The sequence below is a fragment of the Grampus griseus genome (genome assembly GCF_964374135.1).
Source record: "Grampus griseus genome assembly, chromosome: 8".
Classification (NCBI taxonomy): Eukaryota; Metazoa; Chordata; class Mammalia; order Artiodactyla; family Delphinidae; genus Grampus; species Grampus griseus.
In genome coordinates, this window is record NC_139002.1 from 32,051,620 (window position 1) to 32,073,924 (window position 22,305).

The 22,305-nt window shown below is 36.3% G+C and overlaps 1 protein-coding gene across 1 annotated transcript in view; it reads right to left on the reverse strand.

Moving 5' to 3' along the window:
* CEP126 (centrosomal protein 126) overlaps positions 1–22,305 on the reverse strand; it is a gene marked incomplete at both ends in the record, with an annotated part of 103,866 nt that overhangs the window by 36,197 nt on the left and 45,364 nt on the right. Inside the window, one exon of the mRNA XM_082660336.1 lies at positions 2,179–2,374. Coding sequence (XP_082516462.1) covers positions 2,179–2,374 — 196 coding nt within the window. The remainder of the gene's footprint in view (positions 1–2,178; positions 2,375–22,305) is intronic.

The following is a 22,305-nucleotide window of genomic DNA, read 5'->3' on the forward strand; positions in this document are numbered from 1 at the left end:
ATATGTCTGTGATGGCTTCATTTCCCAAAGCACCTCAGAAGAAATTCATCAACTTCTGATTTCACTAAATTATACTATTTTTTCCCTCAGAAATTTTCTTATACTAAAAAGTGAAACATTATGATCAGCTTCAAGTTTTGCTTGTAAGTTACTGATAAAAACTGTACTAGACTTAACATGCCTTGTGTTTTAGTCTTTAAATCAACTTTATTGAGATATACTTATCTACAATAAAATGCACTCATTTAAAATGTATAGTTCGAAACCATCATACTGAAATATTTTAGAACCTTTCCATCTGTTGAAATTTCCATCATGCTTCTTTGTAGTCAATACTTACCCATTAACAACCACTAATCTGTTTTCTGTCACTATAGATCTGAGTTTTCATCTGTTATCATTTTCATTCTGCCTGAAAAATTTCTGGGAGCATTTCTTATAGTGCAGATACTGGTGGTGGTGTTCAGCTGATGTTTGTTTGAAAATGCCTATTTTGCCTTCATTTTAGAAGGACATTTAGAAGGACATTTTAGTTAGATATAGATTATAAGTTGGTCATATGTTTTTTTCTCAGAACTTTAAAAATATTGTTTCACTGTCTTCTGGCTTGAAATTAGTATGGTCCATCTTATCTTTGTTCACCTGCACATAATACATCTTCCCCCCCCCCCAGCTTAATCTAATTTTCATGTGCTTTTATGAAGGGTGTGTGCGCACATGCACATGGGTGCACACTTATCCTTCTTGGAGTTTGTTGAGCTTCTTTGATTTGTGGATTCATAGTTTCATCAAGTTTGAAACATTTTCAGCCACTGTTTTCTTTAAAGGTTCCCTCTACCCCTTGTGAGATTTAAATTAAATGTATGTTAGATTTAGATATTGTTCCTCAGGTCACTAACATTTTGTTATATATTTTTTCCGTCTTTTTTCTCCCAATGCTTCAGTTTGGATGATTTCGGTCCACTGATCTTTTTGTCCATAATGCCTGCTCTGTTAAGTCCATCCAGTGTAATTTTAATCTCAGATAATATGTTTTCAGATCTAGAAGTTCTATTTGGTTCTTCCAAAAATTCCATTTTCATTATGTTCATTTTTCTTTAATTCCTTGAAAATATTTAAAAAGTTATTTTAAATTCTTGCCTAATAATTCTGTTATCTCTGTCATTTATGTGTCTGATTATATTGGCTAATTTTTCTCCTGGTTATGGGCCATACAGGTTTCTGCTTTTTCATATGTCTAGTAAGTTCTGATTGAGTGTTGGACGTTGTGAACATTATGCTGAATGTTTAGATGTCAATCTTCTTTAGAAAGGGTTGGGTTTTTTTTTGACAGGTAGTTGGAATACCTGTGGAATTTTTTTAGGCTTTTCCAGAGGACATGTACAGGTAAAAAGCTTATGTAATCTTAGGGCTTACCTCATTTGTTTCCCTTATTTTTAGTGATCATATCTTATACTACCTGTTCTATACTGTCTAAAAATAATTGTTTCATATTATTTATTCAGAATTATAGAATTATAGGCAGGAAGGCACTTCATCATAGCCAGAAGTCTCCTGCTTCGCTTTTCTAGTCTTGCCATAATTGCTCAGTTATTGGATAAATTAGGCCAAGGTTATGAATTTAATCTTGATATCAGCCTACTAAGAATCTCATAACTGTGTGTAATTACTCATAAAAAATAAAGTGCATGAATATTTCAGGAAATGTAGTATGAACTCCATGCTCATTTGTGGGAAAAACCAAAGTAAATACCATATTAGAGTCAGAATAGAGACGCCATTTCTAGCTAATTGTGCCATATTTTCATTAAGAACCTTATGTCCATATGTATTATAATTTTCAAGTTGCTTTTTATAATCCAGTCTTTAATAATGTTACTTATATTACATTATACTTTCAAATAGCTTTCATGTTTTTCAGAAAATAGCATCCATAAAGCATATTTTTCTAAATATGAGAGATGGAAAAATAAGAATAAAAGCAGAGAGAAAAATGGAGTAAAAGGTTAAAAAAATATTAAAAACTTATTTCATTAGTATCTGTGATGAATTTGTGCTGATTCATCTAAACACACCCTTGGCTAGTGGTATACATTTCTTTAGTGGAGAACACTGCAAAAATGGGACAGAATTATTGCTAGATATTAAAATATTAATAATGTATTTAGAGTTTCATACTTGCAAACTGCTTAGATGCTGATCTTCTAGGAGTTTCTGAGTTTCCTCCAGTTTAAGCTGGAATGCATCTTTGTTAGTAGTCAAGTTTGCCTTGCTGTTTTCCTTCATTTCTTTATCAGAATTGATTTTGGATAGATGTTTCTGATGCTTGTGATCATTTTTTGACAATGATGAAGGCAAGGAATTATCTATGACTCTGTGAACCATACATAAAAAATGTTTAGTACATTTAAATAAAGTTAGCATACATATGATATATTCATATGTATGTGTGTGTGTGTGTGTGTGTGTGTGTGTGTGTGTCCAGATAATCACATATAAGGATATTGGAGAAATATATAGACATATTAGAATGGGAATTTCAAGGAGTCAACAGTAGAATAAAAGTGGATGTGAGATTACAGTGCCAATAAAGCACTCCGTCTTCATGTAGGAATATCCAATTATTCATGGCTCTGATTATTAAATCCTATTCCTCTATCTACTGTTTGGGATAGATATAGAAGTAATTCCTGTAGATGTATAGAGTTAGTCCTCAGCTCTTTAAGAGAATTCCTATCTGGATAATGATATGCTGCATACCCTTAGTTCTGAGTTGATGTCATGGATGGTAGGTATCCCTATAACCCTAATAGAGTTGGTTGAAGATTCAAGCAGATAGAAAATAAAATTTCTTGTTAGGGTAGACAGGAATTTCCATCTAACTTTACTAGTTTTGGAAGCTTGGATTTTATTGCATGGAGAAGAGTGTACATATTTATTTTCAGTTGTACCACAAATATAAGCATGGTTTTCATGCCACAGAGGGGGCTACCTTTATTTTTAGTGTGTTAAAGTGCCATCCGCAAATTATTAGTGGATGACATCATCTTCTTTTAGAATTTCACATCTTCTGGAAACTTATAGCATGTAACATTTCAATATATGTACAAAGTGAAAAGAAAAGAACAAAGGAATAATTTCTTTTTTGGGGGTGAAGTATATCAAATAGCTGACTGCTGTTGCATTAGGGGCAGTAGTGAGAACCCCAAGGGTATTTATTCCCAATTCATTGGAATTATTCCCAGTTCAATGAGGATTCAAATGTTTTGGAAGGTGACACTTGGCCACATGTGACATATATCTATCTCCAATACCCATATATATCTTTATTTGGACAGACTGGAATAGTCAAAGTCAATGATTACTAGATTCCTGACTATCATTTTTGTGACCACAGAGGGATCAACAAGAGCAAAAAGGTACCTAACACAAGTTCCTGAACACTGAGAATATGTTTCTCTCTCTTGGTTTTAGGTTTCCTACTCTTATACTCTTACATATTCCTTCCTCTTCAGTCACCCTTCCCAAATGAAGTATTGCTAAATCTACAAAATACCTAATAAACTAATTTTTTTTTACCTTTAAGGTTGTCATCTGTCAACTTTTTCTTCTCTATTTCTTTCTTCTCTACTCCACTTGCTTCTCTTCTCTTCTCTACTTTCAATTCGTGAGGAGGGTTGAAGGAATGGATAGGAATAAAAGGAGATGGGGAGGTAGAAAGAGAGGAAGAGTGAAGCATGGGAAGAAGAAATCATAAAGGAAGAAGAAACAGGAGGAATTAGAGGCGGGAAATCTAAATTTGTTGGAGGCAAATACAGAGAGGGAGATGAATGCAAAGGAGAGGAAAAAGGGATAAATGAAAGCGGTAAGAATGGAGAGGTAGAAGTGGAAGGTGAAGGAGAGGAAAAAACAGATGAGGAGGAAGGAAACTGTACAGAGGATGAAGAAGAGGATATGGAAGTAGAAGATGAAGACAAAGAAGAGGATGGAGAATGACAGGGAGGTGGATGGGAGAAAACTGTTGTAGGTGGATGATCTACAAAGGCCTGGGGCAGATTTGATAATGTTATGGTTTGTGGAACAGATTGCTGGACTGACTGAAAATGATCTAAGCTAGCAGGATATTCAGGCAATGGAGTGATAGAAGAAAGAGTGGGGATAGGTTGATGAGGGGGATGACTGGACAAACAGGAAGGCTTCAAAACTGGGAGACCTTCCAAAGGGTTTGGGGAAACAATCAGTTGAGCTGGAAGGGAATGATGAACAAGGGCCGGCATTAGAGTGGTTGGGGTAGAACGTTGTGCTGGAAGGAAATGTTTGGGTCTGAAAGTTTTGTAAAATAACTTACTCTGTGAGTCAGAATCAGGAATGACTGGTGAACCTCGGGGTGGGTGGGGTAAATAGGAATTGGGCAGAAGGAATTGGGGCTGGTAGACGAGGGAAACTGCTAGAAAAGCTGGAAGTAACTGGGGCTGGAGGGCGAGGAAGATATTTGATTGGGTAGGACAGTAATGGGGCTGGTAAGAAGTTCTTTGGAAGAGTAGAAGGGACAGATGGACAGATAGGCAGGGTATGGGGCTGGTGGGTGGGAGAAACAGTTGGATAGCTAGGAAGAATTTGGGAATGGTGGGACAGCAATGGGGCTCTTAAAGGAGACAGCTGATTAGGTAAGAGGGGATCAGGTATGGAGACAGCTGGACAGGCAGGAATGGATCTGCACAGGTGGAAAAGCATTTGAACAGGAAGTAGAGAGACAGCCTTATTAAGATGGTTTTTTGATTTATTGGGCTGCCTCGAGGCTTTCAATTCATATTATGTTTTGTTCTGAGGGTCCATGCATGATGTTCTTCTGATCACCCAGTGTCCTCTCATGAGCTGAGAAATGTACATAGCCTACTTATTCAGGTTCCTCTTTCTCATTCCTTGCTCTTAGAGTATTTTCACCTCTCAGAAGTCTGATAGTCATACAGATAATGAATATGGGCTAGAAAATCTGGTTTAAAGTACTGGTACAAAGGGCAAAAAGAGGTCAAATAGATTACTGCTTAGCTCTGGTCAGATTTCTCAGGGTAGCCTGTGGTTCAGGATCAACTGTCTCACCACAAATACATGGATATTGGAGATAGATATCTAATAACATCATTTTAAAGTATAAAAATATGGGGAAAATATAGCTTATTTTACCCTACATCTACCAGAAGAACGGTCAAGTACATTATCTTTGTGATAAGGATTTGGTTGTGATGGAAGGCTTTTATTTTATTAGTCATTTATTAATATTCTTATATCTCATTATTTCCTAAGTAGCTTTTATTTTCATATGGACATAAGTCTCTGATTTTTCTTGAGGCTTAAGCATTGAATGCCCTCCATTTTTTTCATACAACTTTTTTTCTCCTTTAGATTATCACATTACAACATCTTAAATTATTTTAATCTACAACTAATATTTTCTACATTAGAACAATCATTTGTGAGTACTGATATACCTCCCCTTCTTTGGAAGCTCCCTGTTTCTTGACATTACTTTATTCTCTAACACATTTTAGGCTTATATTGTACAGAAAATGTATTTTTAATGTGACAATAGCTTATAAGTATTTGTAGTTTAATTATATTTTCAATAACAGTACATATAAATATTTCTATTAACCTAATACTTGATCTTTAATATTCCAAGCTGTCATATTTATAGTATAGCATTTTATAGTTTACAAAGCATTTTCACATACATGATTTAATACTGTTAGTTATCTGTGGAGAGGAGTTCAACTTTTAAATAAGTAAACAATAGTGTTCTCTCTATAAATTATATACATTTGTTTTCCAAACACATAAAATTTATGTGTGTGTATGTATAGGTAGATATAAATATCATGAAGTCATAGTCATAATAGTATATTACAATAACAACTGAAAACTATGTATTCTAATTTAGAATGGAGATAATTTCTCATAAAACAAAGTTGATATAATGGTCCTAGCAAGATTTGGTATAATAACTATATGTTTGTTTGCTACAGGGAAATCAAAATTGTCTGACGCGTTATCTCTTCTAAGACTTTAAGGAAGTCTTAGAAGAGACATTGTTGAACAAAAAAGTCTATCTTTTCATTCATAATGCAAAAGAGCTTTTTTAATTGAAAATGTCTGATAACACAAAGGGTAATAATGCACAGAAAAAGAAATCTAATAGTGAAGAAAACCTGTATACAAAAATGCACATTACTTCTATACTAAATGATTTGGAATTTTTTATCACTCTAAATTCCCCTTGACCCTAACCCCCCATCCCCACTAATTGTCTGTCATCTTCCTTTTCAGATAAAACTTTCCACAGAGTACTCTAAAATTATACTGTGTTCACTGCCACAACTTCCATTTGATCCTTAACTTACTGCTATCTGGCTTCTACCTCTACTGTTCCAATGTACTGCTTTTGCTAGCGATTAACTAATTGACCTAATTGCAGACCTAGACACTTCTTGACCACTATCTTTCCTGACTTTAGTTCCCTTTATTTCCATATCATCATACATTTCTGGTTATTTTCTGACTTCTCTGGTTGTTTCTTCTCAGGGTCTTTTTGAGCTCTTCTTTCTTTGCTTGGATATGCTGGAATTTTTGAGAGTTATGTCATCCTCTTCTTTGCTTATATATCCATACTCTGTGTAATCTTATTTATACTGTCTGTGTGATCTTATCTGTATCTGTATCTGAGTGAAGGGTTAACAAAATCCATCCTCTGTGGACCAATTCAACTTTGGGTTAATTTTCTAACTCTGTTCCCTGGATTACTAGCAGGACTTGAACTGTGTTTCAGGCACATTGACTATGTAAAAAATGACCCTTTATTGGTAAACTCTATCTGTACTCGGACAACTGTGAATAAATCATAGATACCTGGTAGGAAGCTATAGCTTTAGGTTTCCCTGAGTGTGGTAATTCTTATAACTGGACATATCTCTTGCATGGAAACTATTCATATAGAGCCATTACAAGAAATATTGGCTTCTGTTTGGAACATGGGATTTCTAACCCAGGGTGGCTGTCTGCTCATTGTGATGTCATCACTTGTGGGAATAGGGGCACAGCAAAGATCAGCACTTTGACTGTTTTGTGGCATGCCATGAGAAGTCCTCCTGTTGAAGAATGTTGCCTATCGACATGCAATGTTTTATGTCTTCTAATTGAGGCAAACCTGGTCTATTGTAGTCATGGGAGTTTGATTGTTTAGCTGAACCAAGACCCCCACTGGTTGGTATTGAACCATGGCTTTAACTTTATCCATTCATTGACAGCTATCATATCTATATTCACGGCCCAGACATCTTACAAATGAGAAATTGACTCCAGAGTAGCCCATAAGTAACTCAAACTCACAGTTTATCATCATTCTTCCAGTTACTCTCTCCCTTAAACCTCTTTGTACTGAATGGTCCTTATTTTGTTACATGGTTTCACTATCCATTAACTGACCAAACTCCATCTCCAGAGTCATCCTTGATTCCTCCCATTCACTTTTCAGTTCTTAAAAAATTACCAAATCACATTGATTCTACCTCCTAAACAGGTCTTAAGAAGCCATTGTTTTCATTAAATAAAGTACCATTTTATCTGATTTTCCCACTTTTAGTCTTACCTTACTCTTTCTCATTCTGGCAATATTTCTAAAATGTAAATGTTATATGCTTTCTTCAAATTTTTCAGCAATTGTTTTTAGGACAAACTCCTTAACAAGGCTCTTCATGATTTAACTCATGGTTTCCTTTCTAAACAACCTAACTGCCTACAATTTCTCACTGTACACACTAGACAAAATGAACTACCTATGAACTTATGGTTACCAGCGGGGAAGGGTGGGGTGGAGGGATAGACTTGGGATTGACATGTATGCACTACTTTATTTAAAATAGATAACCAACAAGGACCTACTGTATAGCACAGGGAACACTGCTCAATATTCTGTAATAACCTAAATGGGAAAATAAATTGCAAAAGAATAGATACATGTATATGCATGACTGAATCACTTTGCTGTACATCTGAAACTAACACAACAATGTTAATCAACTATGCTCCAATATAAAATAAAATAAAATTAAAAACAAACAAAAAACCCCACAAAATGAACGACCTACTTTCAGCTCCCTTAATACAACATGTCCTTTCATAGCTTCTTTCCTTTTCATGCACTACTTGTTCCCTCTTTCTGGAGTTCCCTCTTTCTGAAGTTCCCTCTCAATGTCTCTGATGAATATCTTTCTCATCTATTAAACTTCAGGTCAAGTTTATATCCTCTGAGAAGTTTTCATTATGCCAGTGATGTTTCTGTATTCAAAGTATTTATTGAATACCTCCAACATGCATAGCACTGAGCTAAGCAGTGTAAGATTTAGCCATTGTTCTCTACAATACTACAATCTGGTTGGGGAGACATAAGTACACATAAAAATTGAGCAACATACACAATCAGGACTTTAAAATTTATTTCCATAGCCTTGACCTCTTGTTTCATCTTAGGTCAAACTGGTTTTATACATTTCTACTTGGATATTTACTCCCTAAACTCAGAAGGCTCAAATGACGTTTAATAATATCTTGCCAAACCTGTACGTTTTCATTACATTCTTTTTAATTTTTAAATTCATCAAGTTCCCTCAATTATCAAAGACTCAAAATTTCAGGTTCTTTTGATTTTTCTGTTTTTTTCATTTTCATTATTCCACCATACACCAAAGTCATAATCTAGTCTTTCCATGAAATACCTTTTCCTTCTGTCTTTCTTTTCTATTTCACTACCACCCTTTTAACATAGGTCCTTTTAAACTCATGGCTGGATACCTCTTGATTTTCCTGCACTGTTTTATCCAAACTCCAGTTGTTTTTTTTTTACTATCAAGGGACATTTTATTCTATATGAAACCTATCACATTACTCTTATTTTTTAAAATTAATTTATTTTTTGTTGATCTATAATATTGTGTTAAATTCAGGTATATGGCAACTGATTCAGTATTTTTGCAGATTATGCTCCATTACAGGTAAGATAATGGGCACAATTTCCTATGCTATACAGTATATTCTTATTGTTTATCTATTTTATATATAGTAGTTTGTATCAGCTAATCTCATATCCCTAACTTGTCCTTCCCCCCCTCTCCTCTGGCAACCATAAGTTTGTTTCTCTATCTGTGTGTCTTTATGTTTTGCATGGACATCCATACGTATTATTATTTAGATTTCACATGTAGGTAATATCATACAGTATTTTGTCTTTGTCTGACTTACTTCATTAAGCATTGTATCCTCTAGGTCCATCCATGTTGCTGCAAATGGCAGAATTTCATTCTTTTTTATGGCTGAGTAATATTCCACCACATATATAAAACACATCTTCTTAATCCAATCATCTGGGAACCTGGGATGCTTCCATGTCTTGGCTATTGTAAACGGTGCTGCTATGAACATTGGGGTGCGTGTATGTTTTTGAATTAGTGATTTCATTTTTTCCAGATATATACCCATGAGTGGAATTACTGGATCATACGGTAGTTCTATTTTTAGTTTTTTGAGGAATCTCCATACTGTTTCCCATGGTGGTTGCACCAGTTTACATTCCCACCAATAGTGTACTAGGGTTCCCTTTTCTCCACATCCTCTTCAATATTTGTTATTTGTATACATTTTGATGATGGCCATTCTGACAGGTGTAAGGTGATACGTCATTGTGGTTTTGATTTGCATTTCTCTACTAAGTCGAAAGTGATGTTGAGCATCTTTTCATATGCCTGTTGGCCATCTGTATGTCTTCTTTGGAAAAACATCCATTCAGGTCTTCTGTCTGTTTTTTGATTGGGTTGTTTCTTTTTGCTGTATTGAGTTGAGTTGTATGAGCTGTTTATATATTTTTGCTATTAACCCCTTACCCCTTGTAAAAAATATTTACAAATATTTTCTCCCATTGAGTAGGTTGTCTTTTTGCTTTGTCTATGGTTTCCTTTGTTGTGCAAAGGGTTTTATGTTTAATTAGATCCAATCTGTTTATTTTTGCTCTTATTTCCTTTGCTTTAGGAGACAGATCCAAAAAAATATTGCTATAATTTACATCAAAGAGCATTACCCTTACGTTTTCTTCTAGTTTTATGGTTTCCAGTCTTACATTTAGGTCTTTAATCCATTAAGAGTTTATTTTTGCATACAGTGTTAGAGAATGTTTTAATTTCATTCTTTTACATGTAGCTGTCCAGTTTTCCCTGGACTATGTGTCTTTTCTCCGTTGTATATTCTTGCCTCCTTTGTCATTGGTTAATTGACCATAAGTGTGTGGGTTTATTTCTGGGCTCTCTGTTCTGTTCCATTCCATTAATCTATGTGTCTGTTGTTGTGCCAATACCACGTTGTTTTGATTACTGTAGCTTTGTAGTATAGTCTGAAGTCTGGGAGGGTTATGCCTCTAGCTTTGTTCTTTTTACTCAGGATTGCTTTGGCAATTCAGCATCTTTTGTGATTCTATATAAGTTTTAGGATTATTTGTTCTAGTTCTATGAAAAATGTCATGGGTATTTTGATAGAGAGTGCTTAAATCTGTAGATTGCTTTGGGTAGTATGTCTATTTTAATAATATCACTCCCTCCAACCCAAGAGCATGGGATATCTTTCCATTTTTTTGGATCATCTTCAATTTCCTTTATCAGTGTTTTATACTTTTCAGAGTACAGGTCTCTCACCTCCTTGGTTAAGTTTATTCCTAAGTATTTTATTTTCTTATGTGATTATAAACAGGATTGTTTACTTTCTCTTTCTGATATTTCATTACTAGTGTATAGAAAGACAACAGATTTCTGTATATTATTCTTGTATCCTGCAACCTTTCTGAATACATCAGTTCTAATAGTTCTTCGGTGGAGACTTTAGGGTTCTCTATATAGAGTGTCATGTCATCTGCAAATAGTGACAGTTTTACCTCTTCCTCTTAAAATCTGCATATATTTTATTACTTTTTCTTGTCTGATTGCTGTGGTTAGGACTTCCAACACTATGTTAAACAGAAGTAGCAAAAGTGGGCATTCTTGTCTTGTTCCTGATTTTAAAGAAAAACTTTCATTTTTCATAATTGAGTATGATTTGGCTGTGGGTTTGTCATAAATGAACTTTATTATGTTGAGATATGTTCCCTCCATACAAACTTTGATGAGAGTTTTTATGATAAATATTGAATTTTGTTAAATATTTTTTCTGTATCTATAGAGACAATCATAATTTTTATCTTTCCTTTTCTAAATGTGGTGGATCCTAGTGATTGATTTGTGAATGTGAACAACTCTTGTGACCCTGGAATAAATCCAACTTGATCATGATATATGATCCTTTTTATGTATTGTTGGATTCAGTTTGTGAATATTTTGTTGAAGATTTCTGCATCTATATTCATCAAAAATACTGGCCTGTAATTTAATTTCTTTGTAGTGTCTTTGCATGGTTTTGGTATCACAGTAAGTGTGGCCTTGTAGAATGAATCTGGGAGTGTTCTATCCTCTTAAAGTTTTGGAATAGTTTGATTAGGACAGTTATTAGTTCTTCTTTATACATTTGATAGAATTCCCCTGTGGAGCTGTCCCATCCTGGAATTTTGATTGCTGGGAGTCTTTTTTTAATTGCAAATTTTATTTCACATCTAGTGACTGGTCTGTTCAAATTGTCTGTTTCTTCTTGACTCAGTTTTTGTAAGCTCTATGTTTGTAGAAATTTGTCCATTTCTTCTAGGTTGTCCAGTTTGTTGGCTATAACTGATCATAGTATTCTCTTATGGTTTTATTTTTTTTAACATCTTTATTGAAGTATTATTGCTCTACAATGGTGTGTTAGTTTCTGCTTTATAACAAAGTGAATCAGTTATACATATACATATGTTCCCATATATCTTCCCTCTTGCGTCCCTCTCTCTCTCACCCTCCCTATCCAAACACTCTAGGTGGTCACAAAGCACCGAGCTGATCTCCCTGTGCTATGTGGCTGCTTCCCACTAGCTATCTATTTTACGTTTGGTAGTGTATATATGTCCATGCCACTCTCTTTGGCACAGCTTACCCTTCCCCATCTGCATATCCTCAAGTCCATTCTCTAGTAGATCTGTGTCTTTATTCCCTTCTTGCCCCAGGTTCTTCATGACCTTTTTAATTTTTTTTCTTAGATTCCATATATATGTGTTAGCATACGGTATTTCTTTTCCTTTTTCTGACTTACTTCACTCTGTATGACAGACTCTAGGTCCATCCACCTCACTATAAATAACAATTTCGTTTCTTTTTATGGCTGAGTAATATTCCATTGTATATATGTGCCACATCTTCTTTATCCATTCATCCATTGATGGACACTTAGGTTGTTTCCATCTCCTGGCTATTGTAAATAGAGCTGCAATGAACATTTTGGTACATGACTCTTTTTGAATTATGGTTTTCTCAGGGTATATGCCCAGTAGTGGGATTGCTGGGTCCTATGGTAGTTCTACTTTTAGTTTTTTAAGGGACCTCCATACTGTTCTCCATAGTGGCTGTACCAATTCACATTTCCACCAGCAGTGTTCCCTTTTTTCCACACACTCTCCAGGATTTATTGTTTCTAGATTTTTTGATGATGGCCATTCTGACCAGTGTGAGATGATATCTCATTGTAGTTTTGATTTGCATTTCCCTAATGATTAATGATGTTGAGCATTCTTTCATGTGTTTGTTGGCAGTCTGTATATCTTCTTTGGAGAAATGTCTGTTTAGGTCTTCTGCCCATTTTTGGATTGGGTTGTTTTTTTGTTATTGAGCTGCATGAGCTGCTTGTAAATTTTGGAGATTAATCCTTTGTCGGTTGCTTCATTTGCAAATATTTTCTCCCATTCTGAGGGTTGTCTTTTGGTCTTGTTTATGGTTTCCTTTGCTGTGCAAAAGCTTTGAAGTTTCATTAGGTCCCATTTGTTTATTTTTGTTTTTATTTCCATTTCTCTAGGAGGTGAGTCAAAAAGGATCTTGCTGTGATTTATGTCATAGAGTGTTCTGTCTATGTTTTCCTCTAAGAGTTTGATAGTTTCTGGCCTTACATTTAGGTCTTTAATCCATTTTTAGCTTATTTTTGTGTATGGTGTTAGGGAGTGATCTAATCTCATACTTTTACATGTACCTGTCCAGTTTTCCCAGCACCACTTATTGAAGAGGCTGTCTTTTCTCCACTGTATATTCCTGCCTCCTTTATCAAAGATAAGGTGACCATATGTGCATGGGTTTATCTCTCATCTTTCTATCCGGTTCCATTGATCTATATTTCTGTTTTTGTGCCAGTACCATATTGTCTTGATTACTGTAGCTTTGTAGTATAGTATGAAGTCAGGGAGTCTGATTCCTCCAGCTCCAGTGTTTTTCCTCAAGGCTGCTTTGGCTATTCGGGGTCTTTTGTGTCTTCATACAAATTTTAAGATTTTTTGTTCTAGTTCTGTAATAAATGCCATTGGTAATTTGATAGGGATTGCGTTCAATCTGTAGATGGCTTTGGGTAGTATAGTCATTTTCACGATGTTGATTCTTCCAATCCAAGAGCATGGTTTATCTCTCCATCTGTTTTTATCATCTTTAATTTCTTTCATGAGTGTCTTATAGTTTTCTGCATACAGGTCTTTTACCTCCTTAGGTAGGTTTATTCCTAGGTATTTTATTTTTTGTGTTGTAATGGTAAATGTGAGTGTTTCCTTAATTTCTCTTTCAGATTTTTCATCGTTAGTGTATAGGAATGCAAGAGATTTCTGTGCATTAATTTTGTATCCTGCAACTTTACCAAATTCATTGATTAGCTCTAGTAGTTTTCTGGTGGCATCTTTAGGATGCTCTGTGTATACTATTATGTCATCTGCAAACAGTGACACTTTTACTTCTTCTTTTCCAATTTGTATTCCTTTTATTTCTTTTTCCTCTCTGATTGCCGTGGCTAGGACTTCCAAAACTATGTTGAATAATAGTGGCAAGAGTGGACATTCTTGTCTTATTCCTGATCTTAGAGGAAATGCTTACAGTTTTCACCATTGAGAATGATGTTTTCTGTGGGTTTGTCATATATGGCCTTTATTATGCTGTGGTAGGTCCCCTGTATGCCTACTTTCTGGAGAGTTTTTTTATTATATATCGGTGTTGAATTTTGTCAAAAGCTTTTTCTGCATCTACTGAGACGATCATATGGTTTTTATTCTTCAATTTGTTAATATGGTGTATCACATTGATTGATTTGTGTATATTGAAGAATCCTTGCATCCCTGGGATAAATCCCACATGATCATGGTGTATGATCCTTTTAATGTGTTGTTGGATTCTGTTTGCTAGTGTTTAGTTGAGGATTTTTGCATCTATATTCATCAGTGATATTGGTCTGTAATTTTTTTTTTTTTTGGTAGTATCTTTGTCTGTTTTTGGTATCAGGGTGATGGTGTTCTCATAGAATGAGTTTGGGAGTGTTCCTTCTTCTGCAAGTTTTGTGAAGAGTTTGAGAAGAATAGGGGTTAGCTCTTCTCTAACTGATAGAATTCACCTGTGAAGTCATCTGGGTCCTGGACTGTTGTTTGGAAGATTTTTAATCACAGTTTCAATTTCATTACTAGTGATTGGTCTGTTTATATTTTCTATTTCTTCCTGGTTCAGTCTTGGAAGTTTGTACCTTTCTAAGAATTTGTCCATTTCCTCCACGTTGTCCATTTTACTGGCATAGAGTTGCTTGTAGCAGTCTCTTAGGATGCTTTGTATTTCTGCGGTGTCTGTTGTAACTTCTCCTTTTCCATTTCTAATTTTATTGATTTGAGTCCTCTCCCTCTTTTTCTTGATGAGTGTGGCTAATGGTTTATCAATTTTGTTTATCTTCTCAAAGAATCAGCTTTTAGTTTTATTGATCTTTGTTATTGTTTTCTTTGCTTCTATTTCATTTATTTCTGCTCTGATCTTTAGGATTTCTTTCCTTTTACTAACTATGGGTTTTGTTTGTTCTTCTTTCTCTAGTTCCTTTAGGTGTAAGGTTAGATTGTTTATTTGAGATTTTTCTTGTTTCTTGAGGTAGGCTTTCATTGCTATAAACTTCCCTCTTAGAACTGCTTTTGCTGCATCCCATAGGTTTTGAATCATCGTGTTTTTGTTGTAATTTGTCACTAGATATTTTTTAATTTCCTCTTTGATTTCTTCAGTAATCTCTTGGTTATTTAGTAACGTATTGTTTAGCTTCCATGTGTTTGTGTTTTTTACAGTTTTTCTCATGAAATTGACTTGTAATCTCATAACATTGTGGTCAGAAAAGATGCTTGATATGATTTCAGTTTTCTCAAATTTACTGAGGCTTGATCTGTTACCCAAGATGTGATCTATCTTCGAGAATGTTCCATGTGCATTTGAGAAGAAAGTGTAATATGTTTTTTTTGGATGGAATGTCATATAAATAGCAATTAAATCTATCTGGTCTATTGTGTCATTTAAAGCTTGTGTTTCCTTATTAATTGTCTGTCTGGATGATCTCTCCATTGGTGTAAGTGAGGTGTTAACGTCCCCCACTATTATTGTGTTACTGTTGTTTTCCTCTTTTATAGCTGTTAGCAGTTGCCTTATGTATTGAGGTGCTTCTATGTTGGGTGTATATATATTTACAGTTGTTCTATCTTCTTCTTGGATTCATCACTTGAACATTATGTAGTGTCCTTCATTGTCTCTTGTAACATTCTTTGTTTTAAAGCCTATTTTATCTGAAATGAGTATTGCTACTACAGCTTTCTTTTGACTTCCATTTGCATGCAATATCTTTTTCCATCCCTTCACTTTCAATCTGTATGTGTCCCTAGGTCTGAAGTGGGTCTCTTTTAGACAGCATATATATGGGTCTTGTTTTTGTATCCATTCAGTGAGCCTGTGTCTTTTGGTTGCAGCATTAATCCATTCACGTTAAAAGTAATTATCCATACATATGTTCATATTACCATTTTCTTAATTGTTATGGGTTTGTTTTTGTAGGTCCTTTTCTTCTTTTGTGTTTCCCACTTAGAGAATTTCCTTTAGTATTTGTTTCAAAGCTCGTCTGGTGGTGCTGAATTGTCTTAGCTGTTGCCTGTCTGTAAAGCTTTTGATTTCTCCTTTGAATCTCAATGAGATCCTTGCTGGGGAGAGTAATCTTGGTTTCAGATTTTTCCCTTTCATCACTTTAAGTGTATCATGCCACTCCCTTCTGGCTTGTAGAGTTTCTGCTGAGAAATCAGCTGTTAACCTTATGGGAGTTCCCTTGTATGTTATTTTTCATTTTTCCCTTGTTGCTTTCAATAAGTTTCCTTTGTCTTTAATTTTTTGTAAATTTGATTACTATGTGTCTTTGCGTGTTTCTCCTTGGGTTTATCCTCCTTGGGACTCTCAGTGCTTCCTGGACTTGGGTGGTTATTTCCTTTCCCATGTTAGGGAAGTTTTCGACTATAATCTCTTCAAATATTTTCCTGGGTCCTTTCTCTCTCTCTTCTCCTTCTTGGACCCCTGTAATTAGAATGGTGGTGTATTTAATGTTGTCCCCAAAGTCTCTTAGGCTGTCTTCATTTCTTTTCATTCTTTTTTCTTTATTCTGCTCTGCGGTAGTTATTTCCACTATTTTATCTTCCAGGTCACTCACCCATACTTCTGTCTCAGTTATTCTGCTATTGATTCCTTCTAGTGTATTTTTCATTTCAGTTATTGCATTGTTCATCTCTGTTTGTTTGTTCTTTAATTCTTGTAGGTGTTTTTTCTTTAATTTTTCTAGGTCTTTGTTAAACATTTCTTGCATCTTCTCGATCTTTGCCTCCATTCTTTTTCTGAGGTCCTTGATCATCTTCACTATCATTTTTTTGCATTCTTTTTCTGGAAGGTTGCCTATCTCCACTTCATTTTTTTTTGTTTTTCTGGGGTTTTATATTGTTCCTTTATCTGGTACATAGCTCTCTGCCTTTTCATCTTGTCTATCTTTCTGTGAATGTGGTTTTTGTTCCATAGCCTGCAGGACTGTAGTTCTTCTTGCTTCTGCTGTCTGCCCTCTAGTGGATGAGGATATCGAAGAGGCTTGTGTAAGTTTCCTGATGGGAGGGACTGATGATGGGTAGAGCTGGGGGTTGCTGTGCTGGGCAGAGCTCAGTAAAACTTTAATCAGCTTGTCTGCTGATGGGTGGGGCTGGGTTCCCTCCCTGTTGGTTGTTTGGCCTGAGGCGATCCAACACTGGAGCCTACCCGGCTCTTTGGTGGGGCTAATGGTGGACTCTGGGAGGGCTCACGCGAAGGAGTACTTCCCAGAACTTCTACTGCCAGTGTCCTTTTCCTCACGGTGAGCCACAGCCACCCCCCACCTCTGCAGAAGACCCTCCAACAGTAGCAGGTCTCGTTCAGTCTCCTATGCGGTCACTGCTCCTTCCCCTTGGTCCCAGTGTGCACACTACTTTGTGTGTGCCCTCCATGAGAGGAGTCTCTGTTTCCCCCAGTCCTGTCGAAATCCTGCAATCAAATCTCTCTAGCTGTCAAAGTCTGATTCTCTAGGAATTCCTCCTCCCATTGCCAGACTCCCAGGTCGGGAAGCTTGACGTTGGGCTTAGAACCTTCATTCCAGTGGGTGGACCTCTGTGGTATGAGTGTTCTCCAGTTTGTGGGTCACCCGCCCAGCAGATATGGGATTTGATTTTATTGTGATTGAGCACCTCCTACTGTCTCATTGTAACTTCTCCTTTGACTTTCAATGTGGGGTATTTTTTCGGTGAGTTCCAATGTCTTCCTGTCAATGATTGTTCAGCAGTTAGCTGTGATTCCGGTGCTCTCACAAGAAGGAGTGAGCACACGTCCTTCTACTCCGCCATCTTGAACCAATCTTTCTGTCAGTTTCTTTTTTGTATGTAGATTCATTTGCATTATTTTTTAGATTCCATGTGTATGTGATATCATTATTTCCTTCCTTCTGCTGACTTTGGGCCTTGTTTGTTCTTTGTCTAATTCTTTTACATGGTAGGTTAGGTTGTTTGAGATTTTCCTTATTTCTCGAGGAAGGCCTGTTTTGCTATGAATTTCCTTCTTAGAACTGCTTTTGCTGTATCCCCCAAATTTTGGAAAGTTGTTTTCTACTTTCATTTGTTTTGAGGTATTTTCTGATTTACTCTTTGATTTCATCATTGACCCTTGGTATTTAGTTGCATGTTGTTTAGTCTCCATGTGTTTGTTCTTTTCTGTTTTTCTTTCTGTAGTTGATTTCTAATTGATACCACTGAGGTTGAAAGAAATGCTTGATATAATGTCTATCCTCTTAAATTTGTTGAGGCTTGTTTTGTGACCTAGTATGTGATATATCCTGGAGAACATTGCATGTGCACTTGAAAAGAATGTGTATTCTGCTGGTTTTGGATGAAATGTCCTGAAGATATCAGTTAAGTCCAACTAGTCATGCTGTGTCATTTAGGACCACTATTGCCTTATTGATTTTCTTTCTAGATGATTTGTCCATTGATATCCATGGGGTGTTAAAGTCTCCTACAATTATTGTACTATTGTCAATTTCTCCCTTTATGTCTGTTAGTATTTTCTTTATACATTTAGTTGCTCCTGTATTGGGTGTGTATATGTTAAAGAGTATATATCCTCTTCTTGTATTGATCCCTTTAAATCATTATATAATGCTCTTTTTGTCTTTCATTATAGCCTCTGTTTTATTTTGTCTGATAAGAGTATTGCTAGCCCTGCTTTCTTGTCATTTCCATTTGCATGAAATATCCTTTTCTATCCCCTTACTTTCTGTTTGTTTGTGTCTTTTGCCCTGAAGTGAGTCTCTTGTAGGCAGCATATTGAAGGGTCTTGTTCTTTTTTTTTTTAACCAATCAGCTATCCTATTTCTTTTGATTAAAGCATTAATCCATTGATATTTAGAGTAATTTATTGATAGGTATGTACTTATTGCCATTTTATTACTTGTTTTCCAGTTGTTTTGTATTTTTTCCTCTGTTGATTTCTTCTTTTTGTTTCTCCCATTATGGTTTGATGATATTCTTTTGTAGTATGCTTGAGTTTCTTTCTTTTTGGTTGTTGTGTATCTATTGTAGGTTTTTGCTTTGTGGTTACCATGGGGTTCATATATGTTAACTCATAATTATATCTACTTGCTTTGAACTCATAGTCATTTAACTTTGAACACATTCTAAAAGATCTACTTTTTTTACTCCCCTCCCCCATATTTTGTTTTTGATGTATTTTTTACAGCTTCATGTTTATCCCATAAGTATTTATTGTAGTAGGAGTTGCTTTTACAACTTTTTGTCTTTTAATCTATGTACTGGCTTATTTAAGTGATCTTCAATCCCCATACATATGTCTTTCCTATTGGGATTTTTCCCTTTCTGATAGATTCTTACTTCTTTTCCATTTTGAGAAGACCCATCAACATTTCTTTTAGGGTAGGTTTAGTATTGCTGAATTCTTTTAGTTTTTGCTTGTCTGAGAAGTTCTTTATCTCACCTTCTATTCTAAATGATAATCTTGCTGGGTAGACAATCTTAGGTTGCAGGTTCCTCTGCCTTTTTACTGTATTTAACTTTCTGTATCTCTATGATTTTGGGTGAAACAGTTACCTATTGTGGTCTTGAAGGGGTGTTCTTATGTGGGTGTGTCCCTATGCAGACTGTGTGTGCCCAGTGCATTTGGTGGATTTGATGTGGATGCCAGTCATATCTTTCCTCATGGTATGCTGGCCTCTATCACCTTGGTAGGGAATGTGGCTAGTAATGGAGGAGTTAGAGCCTGTGTGGGGCATGAGATGTACTTCCACTCTGCTTAGTGGCCATCACTGCCCTGTCAGGGGTGAGATCTGCTCTGAAGTTGCTGAAGCAGAGGCCCTGAGATTTCGGCTCAAGCTGGTTCTGCTTCCTTTAAGTGTGTGTTTTTCCTTCTTCTTGCACTGGGCCTTTGACCCAAAGGTGGGGAGTGCTGAAGCAAATGGGGCTCAGGTGCTTATAGAGGGCTGATATGCTGCCCTGTAGGCATCTGTGACTCCACTCAGATGTAGCCTAAGTTTGCATCTTTTCCCCTGTTGTGATTGTCCCAGATCTAGTGTAAGGCTATGGCATGGAGTGGGAGGGGTTGGAGCGTTTGCTTGTCTGGAACTGGGGAGCATGGAATGGTGGTCATGGGAGTTCAAGCACCTGCACTGCCATCAGAAATCTGGGCTGCTTCTGGGGTGCTGTTTAAGTAACTGCCAACAATGGACACTGTTCCACTTAGACCACACCCCAGACCCTAGGTAGCCTCTGCATCTTTAGATTGAGTCTTTTCCCAGGTCCTGTCTGGCCTAGATCCAGGGCCAAGCTGTGGCTTGGAGTGAGCAGGGCTTGACATTCACTCGGCTCAGATTGGGGGGTGTGGCAAGGCAGCAGCCATGAGGGCACACCTTTCTCTGCCCTGTCTGGTGGTAAGCTAACACTTGCACACTCCTCATGAGTGGAGTCTAGGCTTCTCTAGCCTTTCAGTGGTTCTCCAAGCAGCCAAAGGGGCTTGTCTCCTATATGTAGGACCCCAGGAGGGGGACGTCCAGTCTGTGGCTTGACCCACTCACTTCCCAGGGTGAATGTCTGCCTGTGTGATCTCCATTTTCCTCTTAGTCCTCTCCCAGAGGCACAGGCCTCTTACCTGATGCTTTTCTTGCCATCCTAGCCAATTACATGTGTATCTTTCTTACAGCCTTGGTTGTATAGGAGTCCTTCTACATGTTTCCAGTTAGTTTTCCATTAGAATTGTTCCACATGTGGATGTATTTTTGAATTCTTTGTCAGGGGAGGTAAGCTCACATCCTCTTCATCTCCCACCTTCCCTACTCCAATTCTTACACTTCTATTTGATCAATATTCTTAAACTCTTATTTATGTCTCTTCTCTGCTGTGAAAAGGCATTTTCATTTTTTCTTCTCTCATCTTTTCCTTCTAACCACTGAAAATATTTTTATTCTTTGTCAGATTTATCCTTTTCTCACTATACAAAATAGTACTATTTTAGTTTAGGCAGTAATGATCTATCCCTTGGATTAGCCCATTAAGTTTTTTTAGTCTCCTTGCTTCCAATTTCTTTCCACTCTTTTCATTCTCCAACATTCATACCAATTATCTTTCAATAATAATAAAGAGGATTATATCACTTCATGCTTAAAAACCTCCACTGATTCTCTACTAGTTATAGGATAGAAATTAAAAGTTCCTAGACATACAAGCATTTCATATCTGATCTCAATCTACATTTCTAGATAATCTCCTGTCCTACCAGCAACACATACTACAGTCCTGCCACTCTGAACAAGTTCTATTTCCTTAGGTGTCTTTGTCTTTTACAACAATGTAGGCCTGAACATGCCTAAAATCAACCTATGCTACTTTAGAAGACAATGGGTACTCATTCTTTAAGTCTCCTCTCCAACGTCAAATTTCATAATTCTTTATCATTTTGCTAGTATTTCTGTAACTGTAACTACCATTAAAGAGTATTATAATGTAACTGCAAACCCTTCTTGGGCAGAGGACCATATCTCTTTCATATGTATAACCCTTGCTAATCAATGTCCAAATAATAGGTACTTAAGACACTTAACATTTTTATTCTCTACTTTTCTAGATTGCAATTCTGTTACTCATCAGTTTGACATCCATATTTAAACATGATAACATCTCTTCCATCTTAAGGGAAAAAGCCATATCTTGGCCCTATATCCCCTCTGGCTATTGTTCTACAGTTCTTTTCCTTTCACAGCCAAGCTACACTTGGTATTTTTTCTTTCTTGCTCTCCATTTCTTTCCAACTCATCACAATCTCTTTTCTGTCCCTATCCCTCCACTGAAATTTCTCTGACAAAAGTTGCCAGTGTGACTTTTTTGTTGTGAAGTATAGTGGACACATTGCCTCTAAGCTGGATATTTTTTCTTTGCCCCTCCTGATTCACTTCCCATCCTTCTCTACTTGTCTCTGCTAGGCAGAGATCAAATGATCCCTTGCCTTTTGATTTATGGCTGACTTTGTTCCTCTGGCTTCCTCTCTTCTGGGCTTGGTTTAGTAGTGGCAATGTTACTCTACCTAGCAGCCCTCTCGTATAGCTATAGCTCTTTTCAGTTCAGGTCTGTGGTGGTAATACTGACTTTGTTGTCAGTTCTAGGGTTGCTTCATCATCCACTGTTGGCTTCCCAGTCTCCTTACTAACCTTTTTTCATTACCCCTTTTAAACATTACATGTTTTCTGCCAGTATCCTGATACAAACTTTTTTTTTTCAAACTT